The sequence below is a fragment of the Oncorhynchus mykiss genome, chromosome 10, assembly GCF_057628025.1.
Source record: "Oncorhynchus mykiss isolate SJ-2025 chromosome 10, ASM5762802v1, whole genome shotgun sequence".
Lineage (NCBI taxonomy): Eukaryota > Metazoa > Chordata > Actinopteri > Salmoniformes > Salmonidae > Oncorhynchus > Oncorhynchus mykiss.
The window spans coordinates 84,525,658-84,535,911 of NC_143031.1; the positions used below are offsets into that span (position 1 = coordinate 84,525,658).

At 49.5% G+C, this 10,254-nt stretch overlaps 1 protein-coding gene across 4 annotated transcripts in view; it reads left to right on the plus strand.

The window, feature by feature from the left end:
* Window positions 1–278: 278 nt before the first annotated feature.
* LOC110515949 (uncharacterized) overlaps window positions 279–10,254 on the plus strand; it is a 234,461-nt gene continuing 224,485 nt past the window's right edge. For 2 of the 4 annotated variants that reach the window (XM_090188230.1, XM_090188245.1), the window contains exon 1: window positions 279–717. In XM_090188230.1, the coding sequence (XP_090044356.1) occupies window positions 652–717 (66 nt within the window). In that variant the 5' untranslated portion in view covers window positions 279–651. The remainder of the gene's footprint in view (window positions 718–10,254) is intronic. The other 2 variants (XM_090188231.1, XM_090188246.1) reach the window with 1 other exon arrangement.

The following is a 10,254-nucleotide window of genomic DNA, read 5'->3' on the forward strand; positions in this document are numbered from 1 at the left end:
CGTATTCAATCTGTGTTGAGTCTGTCAGGGCTGACAGCTGAGAGCTACTAGCTACTGCAGAGAAGGAGGGAGGGAAGAGAAGCAAAACAGTGGAGCAAACTATCAGGAGGGGGTCCGGAGTGCTCTCTCTCTTTCTCTCTCTCTCTCTGTCTCTCTCTCTCTCTCTCTCTCTCTCTCTTTCTCTCTCTCTCTCTCCCTCTCTCCTTCTCTCTCTGTCTCTTTCTCTCTCTCTGTCTCTCTCCCTCTCTCTCTCTCTCTCTCTCTGTCTCTCTCTCTCTCTCTCTCTCCTCTCTCTCTCAAACACGCAGATTCACGCAGAGAGGCTGTAGTAGGCTAGGAAGACAACACTCGTGCGCACTTCTGAAACGGGGAACACTCGTTCCGCCCCTCAGTAACGCTTTCCTTGTCTTACAGACACTTAGATTTTTTAACTGAAGAAAAAAAAACCAACGCTGCCGCAGTATCATGACGAACCGGGGCATCCCCGAGCCCTGTGGATTTTGAGGCCGACCGAAGCCCCATCTCGCACGGTCAACAAGACCTTGCCTCTCCATCCCGGTGGTCGGGGGAGACGGAACGTCAAGGAGCACCAGGAGAAACACATAGCTACGCCAGAGACACCGGACCGCGACCGAGACAGAACGACGGAAAATGGCTTCGTCAAGTAGCACGTCCCCGGAAGGAGGGACACCGCCGCACAAGAACCGCATTCGGCAGGTGGGTCTCTGCTCTCTACAACCGCTACAAACACTGTAGTAGACTAGGCGACATCAGCCGTATTGACGATACAGAGCGAATGTAGCTGCCTGTTCACCCTCCCTCCCGGTAGTCTACACCGCGCAGCACAGCACACTCTGTCGCTCTTCTCGTGCTGCGTGCATGCGGACTCCGGAGAGGGGATAGTCCGTTTAAAAGGCGTTGTCCTATTTACACCACCTATTTCACCGAGTTCCGTTTAGGTGCACAGCGAAACACAACAGACAATCCCGATTATTATTATTATTATTGATTATATCCTGTAGGTGAACTGATGTTGTCGTTTCAATTAAAAAAAAAAATGAAACGATGTGTTGTAATGATGATGCTTATCAACAGCACAACCTGCAGGTAGGCTTTCCTAGGCCGACTCCACTGCCTCTATAGGCCTGGGAACAACTAGATTCAAACGCGGGACGATCATTTTCCAATATTTTTTTAGACTCCAAATAAGGTTACACTGTTTACAATACATACATCTTTATGGCCCAGTAGGAGAGTCCCGTCAGACACGCTGCACCTGTCTGTCTGCATGCGGGCCCCGCAACGCAAACCAGAGTCTAGAGGAGGGACTTTAGTTTAGGACAGTGCGTCCCGTACCGTTATAATGCGTTTTACAGCTACGGCCAGGTGGACTGCTGCCCATTATGTCCAACCGGTGACCGGCGGGGGTAAAGTGTCGATATTCTGTGAGCGGTCTGTTTGCACGCAGGTGTGATTATCATATCGTCGTCAGTTCGAAGTGATGATCAAAGACAGATAGGAATCTGTAGTAGGCCGATGAGGTCATATCCGCCTAATGTTTAGGCTATCCAGCCTAATAGGTCTTGTAGGGTTTCTCCAATAGGGTTTTAATGGTTGATTTGGTGGGCGTTTTAGTGGGATGAGCATGATCAGGTTACAGTGTTTCTCCATTAGGGGTTTTTAATGGTTGATGAGGTGTGTGTTTAATGTACTCTTTAAGAGAGTCAACAAAAGAAGATGTCATGGTCAGATGAGTTATACAGACAATGTGTGTAACTGGACTGTGTGTCTGCCCTCCAGTTTAATTGATGCCCCCTCCCTAACCTCCCCTCCCTAACCTCTCCTCCCTAACCTCTCCTCCCTAACTCCCCTCCCTAACCTCCCCTCCCAACCTCCCTTCGCCTCCCCTCGCCTCCCCTCCTCTCCCCTCTCCTCCCTACATCCCCTCCCAACCCCCTCTCCTCTGCTCCCAACCTCCCCTCGCCTTTCCTACCCAATCTCTCCTCTCCTACCCAACCTCACTTCTCCTCTCCTCCCAACCTCCCCTCTCCTCCCAAACTCCCCTCTCCTCTCCTATCCAACCTCACCTCACCTCTCCTCTCCTACCCAACCTCTCTTCTCCTACCCAACCTCCCCTCTCCTCCCAACCTCTCCTCCCAACCTCCCATATTTTTTCCTACCCAACCTCTCCTCTCCTACCCAACCTCCCCTCTCCTACCCAACCTCACCTCTCCTCTCCTCTCCTACCCAACCTCTCCTCTCCTCCCAACCTCTCATCTCCTTTCCTCCCAACCTCTCCTCCAACCTCCCATCTCCTCTCCTACCCAACCTCTCCTCTCCTCCCAACCTCCCATCTCCTCTCCTCCCAACCTCTCCTCTCCTACCTCCCATCTCCTCTCCTCTCCTACCCAACCTCTCCTCTCCTACCCAACCTCCCCCCTCCTCTCCTCTCCTACCCAAACTCTCCTCTCCTACCCAACCCCTCTCATCTCCTCTCCTTCCAACCTCCCTTCCCTTCCCATCTCCTACCCAACCTTTCCTTTCCTCCCAACCTCTCCTCTCCTCTCCTCTCCTACCCAACCTCTCCTCTCCTACCCAACCTCCCCCCTCCTCTCCTCTCCTACCCAAACTCTCCTCTCCTACCCAACCCCTCTCCTCTCCTCTCCTCCCAACCTCCCTTCCCTTCCCATCTCCTACCCAATCTCTCCTCCCAACCCCTCCTCTCCTCTGCTACCCAGCCCCTCTCCTCTCCTACCCAGCCCCTCTCCTCTCTTACCCAGCCCCTCTCCTCTCCTACCCAACGTCCCCTCCCCATCCTTCTCTCCCTTTCAGCCCTGTAGGCGTCTGATTTATGAAATGGTGGAGTATGTGTGTGTTTCCTGTCTCAGTGCACTCAGTCTCTCAGTCTAATTAGATTCCAGTAATGTACTGCAGAGCTACACACACTCTCACACACACACACACACACACACACACACACACACACACACACACACACACACACACACACACACGCACGCACGAGAGGAGCCATCTTCATGGAATCTCAGAAATTAGATTTAGGATTGTTTGTGTAATCTGTTATGAATTATATATAACCTAAAACTAAAACTAGGACCAGGAGTGTTTCCATCTGGTAGTATAACCCAGAACTAGGACCAGGAGTGTTTCCATCTGATAGTATAACCCAGAACTAGGACCAGGAGTGTTTCCATCTGGTAGTATAACCCAGAACTAGGACCAGGAGTGTTTCCATCTGGTAGTACAACCCAGAACTAGGACCAGGAGTGTTTCCATCTGGTAGTACAACCCAGAACTAGGACCAGGAGTGTTTCCATCTGGTAGTACAACCCAGAACTAGGACCAGGAGTGTTTCCATCTGGTAGTACAACCCAGAACTAGGACCAGGAGCGTTTCCATCTGATAGTACAACCCAGAACTAGGACCAGAAGTGTTTCCATCTGGTAGTACAACCCAGAACTAGGACCAGGAGTGTTTCCATCTGGTAGTACAACCCAGAACTAGGACCAGGAGTGTTTCCATCTGGTAGTACAACCCAGAACTAGGACCAGGAGTGTTTCCATCTGGTAGTACAACCCAGAACTAGGACCAGGAGCGTTTCCATCTGATAGTACAACCCAGAACTAGGACCAGAAGTGTTTCCATCTGGTAGTACAACCCAGAACTAGGACCAGGAGTGTTTTTATCTAGTTTATTAGTTTATTCCTGGAACCAGCCTTTTCATTTTCTTTCACCTTTTTATTTAACCAGGAACAAGTTCTCATTTGCAACTGCGACCTGGCCAAGATAAAGCATAGCAGTGTGACACAGACAACAACACAGAGTTACACATGGAGTAAACAATAAACAAGTCAATAACACAATAAACAAGTCAATGACACAGTAGAAAAAAGAAAGTCTATAAACAGTGTGTGCAAAAGGCATGAGGAGGTAAGGCAATAAATAGGCCATAGGAGCGAATAATTACAATTTTGCAGATTAACACTGGAGTGATAAATGAGCAGATGATGATGTGCAAGTAGAGATATTGGGGTGCAAAATAGCAGAAAAGTAAAGAAATAAAAACAGTATGGGGATGAGGTAGGTAAACATGGGTGGGCTATTTACAGATGGGACTATGTACAGCTGCAGTGATCGGTTAGCTGCTCAGGTAGCAGATGTTTGAAGTTGGTGAGGGAGAATAAAGTCTTCAACTTCAGAGATTTTTGCAATTCGTTCCAGTCACAGGCAGCAGAGAACTGGAACGAAAGGCGGCCAAATGAGGTGTTGGCTTTGGGGATGATCAGTGAGATACACCTGCTGGTGTCACCCTGTCCACATCCATCTTCCCTCTCCTTCTTCATCACCCTGTCCACATCCCTCTTCCCTCTCCTTCTTCATCACCCTGTCCACATCCCTCTTCCCTCTCCTTCTTCATCACCCTGTCCACATCCCTCTTCCCTCTCCTACCTACACCTACCTATTCTCTCTCTCTCTCTCTTTCTGGGTGAGGTTCTAACCATCAATCTTTCTCTTACGTCCATCACATACCACACACACTATTCTCTCTCCCTCTCTTCCTTTTCCTCTCTCTCTCTCTCTCTCTCTCTCTCTCTCTCTCTCTCTCTCTGTCTCTCTCTCTCTCTCTCTCTCTGTCTCTGTCTCTGTCTCTGTCTCTCTCTCTCTCTCTCTCTGTCTCTCTGCCTGTCTCTCTCTCTTTCTCTCTGTATCGCTCTCTCTCTGTGTCCCAATAGCTGTGTGTGTCCACTGGGAGTGGTGTGATGGCCTCTAACAGGAAGAGATTCCTAATGAAACATTACTCAAAGCTGTTTTCTTCTCTGGCTACAGACACACACACTAACCGTCACCAAGAAGCCCACAGTCACCACACCCATGCAAGGACTTTAAACGTTGAAGGAGCAATCCGCAATTTCCACAGCATCTAATCAAATTGCTTCCCAGACTATTTGCATTGCCCCCCCACCACCTTTTACACTGCTCTCATTTATCATCTATGAGCAGTCACTTTAATACTCCACATTGACTCCGTACCGTAATACCCTGTATATAGCCTCCACATTGACTCTGTACCGTAATACCCTGTATATAGCCTCCACATTGACTCTGTACCGTAATACCCTGTATATAGCCTCCACATTGACTCTGTACCGTAACACCCTGTATATAGCCTCCACATTGACTCAGTACCGTAATACCCTGTATATAGCCTCCACATTGACTCTGTACCGTAATACCCTGTATATAGCCTCCACATTGACTCTGTACCGGTACCCCCTGTATATAGCCTCCACATTGACTCTGTACCGTAATACCCTGTATATAGCCTCCACATTGACTCTGTACCGTAATACCCTGTATATAGCCTCCACATTGACTCTGTACCGTAATACCCTGTATATAGCCTCCACATTGACTCTGTACCGGTACCCCCTGTATATAGCCTCCACATTGACTATGTACCGTAACACCCTGTATATAGCCTCCACATTGACTATGTACCGTAATACCCTGTATATAGCCTCCACATTGACACTGTACCGTAATATCCTGTATATAGCCTCCACATAGACTCTGTACCGTAATACCCTGTATATAGCCTCCACATTGACTCTGTACCGTAATACCCTGTATATAGCCTCCACAATGACTAGGTGGTGTGGTATCAGACTAGGTGATGTGGTATCAGGCTAGGTGGTGTGGTGTCAGACTAGGTGGTGTGGTATCAGGCTAGGTGATGTGGTATCAGGCTAGGTGATGTGGTATCAGGCTAGGTGGTGTGGTATCAGACTAGGTGGTGTGGTATCAGACTAGGTGATGTGGTATCAGACTAGGTGGTGTGGTATCAGGCTAGGTGGTGTGGTATCAGACTAGGTGGTGTGGTATCAGGCTAGGTGGTGTGGTATCAGGCTAGGTGGTGTGGTATCAGACTAGGTGGTGTGGTATCAGACTAGGTGGTGGTATCAGGCTAGGTGATGTGGTATTAGACTAGGTGGTGTGGTATCAGACTAGGTGGTGGTATCAGGCTAGGTGATGTGGTATCAGGCTAGGTGATGTGGTATCAGACCAGGTGGTGTGGTATCAGGCTAGGTGATGTGGTATCAGACTAAGTGGTGTGGTATCAGGCTAGGTGGTGTGGTATCAGACTAGGTGGTGTGGTATCAGGCTAGGTGATGTGGTATCAGGCTAGGTGGTGTGGTATCAGACTAGGTTGTGTGGTAACAAACTAGGTGGTGTGGTATCAGGCTAGGTGGTGTGGTATCAGACTAGGTGGTGTGGTATCAGGTTAGGTGGTGGTAACAGACTAGGTGGTGTGGTATCAGACTAGGTGATGTGGTATCAGACTAGGTGGTGTGGTATCAGGGGTGGTGTGGTATCAGACTATGTGATGTGGTATTATTCTAGGTGGTGTGGTATCAGACTAGGTGATGTGGTATCAGGCTAGGTGATGTGGTATCAGACTATGTGGTGTGGTATCAGGCTAGGTGATGTGGTATCAGGCTAGGTGATGTGGTATCAGACTAGGTGGTGTGGTATCAGGCTAGGTGGTGTGGTATCAGACTAGGTGATGTGGTATCAGGCTAGGTGGTGTGGTATCAGGCTAGGTGGTGTGGTATCAGACTAGGTGGTGTGGTATCAGACTACCTGATGTGGTATCAGACTAGGTGGTGTGGTATCAGACTAGGTGATGTGGTATCAGGCTAGGTTGTGTGGTATCAGGCTAGGTGGTGTGGTATCAGGCTAGGTGGTGTGGTATCAGGCTAGGTGGTGTGGTATCAGACTAGGTGGTGTGGTATCAGACTACCTGATGTGGTATCAGACTAGGTGGTGTGGTATCACAGTAGGTGGTGTGGTATCAGACTAGGTGATGTGGTATCAGAGTAGGTGGTGTGGTATCAGGGGTGGTGTGGTATCAGAGTAGGTGGCGTGGTATCAGGCTAGGTGGTGTGGTATCAGGCTAGGTGGTGTGGTATCAGACTAGGTGGTGTGGTATCAGGCTAGGTGGTGTGGTATCAGACTAGGTGATGTGGTATCAGAGTAGGTGGTGTGGTATCAGGGGTGGTGTGGTATCAGACTAGGTGGTGTGGTATCAGGCTAGGTGGTGTGGTATCAGACTAGGTGGTGTGGTATCAGACTAGGTGGTGGTATCAGGCTAGGTGATGTGGTATCAGACTAGGTGGTGTGGTATCAGACTAGGTGGTGGTATCAGGCTAGGTGATGTGGTATCAGGCTAGGTGATGTGGTATCAGACCAGGTGGTGTGGTATCAGGCTAGGTGATGTGGTATCAGACTAAGTGGTGTGGTATCAGGCTAGGTGGTGTGGTATCAGACTAGGTGGTGTGGTATCAGGCTAGGTGATGTGGTATCAGGCTAGGTGGTGTGGTATCAGACTAGGTTGTGTGGTAACAAACTAGGTGGTGTGGTATCAGGCTAGGTGGTGTGGTATCAGACTAGGTGGTGTGGTATCAGGTTAGGTGGTGGTAACAGACTAGGTGGTGTGGTATCAGACTAGGTGATGTGGTATCAGACTAGGTGGTGTGGTATCAGGGGTGGTGTGGTATCAGACTATGTGATGTGGTATTATTCTAGGTGGTGTGGTATCAGACTAGGTGATGTGGTATCAGGCTAGGTGATGTGGTATCAGACTATGTGGTGTGGTATCAGGCTAGGTGATGTGGTATCAGGCTAGGTGATGTGGTATCAGACTAGGTGGTGTGGTATCAGGCTAGGTGGTGTGGTATCAGACTAGGTGATGTGGTATCAGGCTAGGTGGTGTGGTATCAGGCTAGGTGGTGTGGTATCAGACTAGGTGGTGTGGTATCAGACTACCTGATGTGGTATCAGACTAGGTGGTGTGGTATCAGACTAGGTGATGTGGTATCAGGCTAGGTTGTGTGGTATCAGGCTAGGTGGTGTGGTATCAGGCTAGGTGGTGTGGTATCAGGCTAGGTGGTGTGGTATCAGACTAGGTGGTGTGGTATCAGACTACCTGATGTGGTATCAGACTAGGTGGTGTGGTATCACAGTAGGTGGTGTGGTATCAGACTAGGTGATGTGGTATCAGAGTAGGTGGTGTGGTATCAGGGGTGGTGTGGTATCAGAGTAGGTGGCGTGGTATCAGGCTAGGTGGTGTGGTATCAGGCTAGGTGGTGTGGTATCAGACTAGGTGGTGTGGTATCAGGCTAGGTGGTGTGGTATCAGACTAGGTGATGTGGTATCAGAGTAGGTGGTGTGGTATCAGGGGTGGTGTGGTATCAGACTAGGTGGTGTGGTATCAGACTAGGTGGTGTGGTATCAGACTACCTGATGTGGTATCAGACTAGGTGGTGTGGTATCACAGTAGGTGGTGTGGTATCAGACTAGGTGATGTGGTATCAGAGTAGGTGGTGTGGTATCAGGGGTGGTGTGGTATCAGAGTAGGTGGCGTGGTATCAGGCTAGGTGGTGTGGTATCAGGCTAGGTGGTGTGGTATCAGACTAGGTGGTGTGGTATCAGGCTAGGTGGTGTGGTATCAGACTAGGTGATGTGGTATCAGAGTAGGTGGTGTGGTATCAGGGGTGGTGTGGTATCAGACTAGGTGGTGTGGTATCAGGCTAGGTGGTGTGGTATCAGACTAGGTGGTGTGGTATCAGACTAGGTGGTGTGGTATCAGGCTAGGTGTTGTGGTGTCAGACTAGGTGGTGTGGTGTCAGACTAGGTGGTGTGGTAGCAGACTAGGTGGTGTGGTATCAGGCTATGTGGTGTGGTATCAGGCTAGGTGGTGTGGTATCAGACTAGGTGGTGTGGTATCAGACTAGATGGTGTGGTATCAGACTAGGTGGTGTGGTATCAGACTACCTGATGTGGTATCAGACTAGGTGGTGTGGTATCAGACTAGGTGATGTGGTATCAGGCTAGGGTGTGTGGTATCAGGCTAGGTGGTGTGGTATCAGGCTAGGTGGTGTGGTATCAGGCTAGGTGGTGTGGTATCAGACTAGGTGGTGTGGTATCAGACTACCTGATGTGGTATCAGACTAGGTGGTGTGGTATCACAGTAGGTGGTGTGGTATCAGACTAGGTGATGTGGTATCAGAGTAGGTGGTGTGGTATCAGGGGTGGTGTGGTATCAGAGTAGGTGGCGTGGTATCAGGCTAGGTGGTGTGGTATCAGGCTAGGTGGTGTGGTATCAGACTAGGTGGTGTGGTATCAGGCTAGGTGGTGTGGTATCAGACTAGGTGATGTGGTATCAGAGTAGGTGGTGTGGTATCAGGGGTGGTGTGGTATCAGACTAGGTGGTGTGGTATCAGGCTAGGTGGTGTGGTATCAGACTAGGCGGTGTGGTAGCAGACTAGGTGGTGTGGTATCAGGCTAGGTGGTGTGGTATCAGGCTAGGTGGTGTGGTATCAGACTAGGTGGTGTGGTATCAGACTAGGTGGTGTGGTATCAGACTAGGTGGTGTGGTATCAGACTAGGTGGTGTGGTATCAGACTAGGTGGTGTGGTATGAGGCTAGGTGATGTGGTATCAGGCTAGGTGATGTGGTATCAGACTAGGTGGTGTGGTATCAGACTAGGTGGTGTGGTATCAGACTAGGTGGTGTGGTATCAGGCTAGGTGGTGTGGTATCAGGCTAGGTGATGTGGTATCAGGGGTGGTGTGGTATCAGACTAGATGATGTGGTATCAGACTAGGTGGTGTGGTATCAGGCTAGGTGTTGTGGTATCAGACTAGGTGGTGTGGTATCAGACTAGATGGTGTGGTATCAGGGGTGGTGTGGTATCAGGCTAGGTGGTGTGGTATCAGACTAGGTGGTGTGGTATCAGACTAGGTGGTGTGGTATCAGACTAGATGGTGGTAACAGACTAGGTGGTGTGGTATCAGACTAGGTGGTGTGGTATCAGACTAGATGGTGGTAACAGACTAGGTGGTGTGGTATCAGACTAGGTGGTGTGGTATCAGACTAGGTGGTGTGGTATCAGGCTGAGAGGTCTTTTTTTTAGGAAATATTTAAATTATTAATTCAAGGCCTCATTATTACTGCTTCCTGTTACAGAGAGAGAGGGTAAAAATCAATGGACTTCTCAGAAACAGCTAAATGCACCTTAATGCACACACACATACACACACACACACACACACACACACACACACACACACACACACACACACACACACACACACACACACACACACACACACACACACACACACACACACACACATACACACACACACACACACACACGCACACACACACA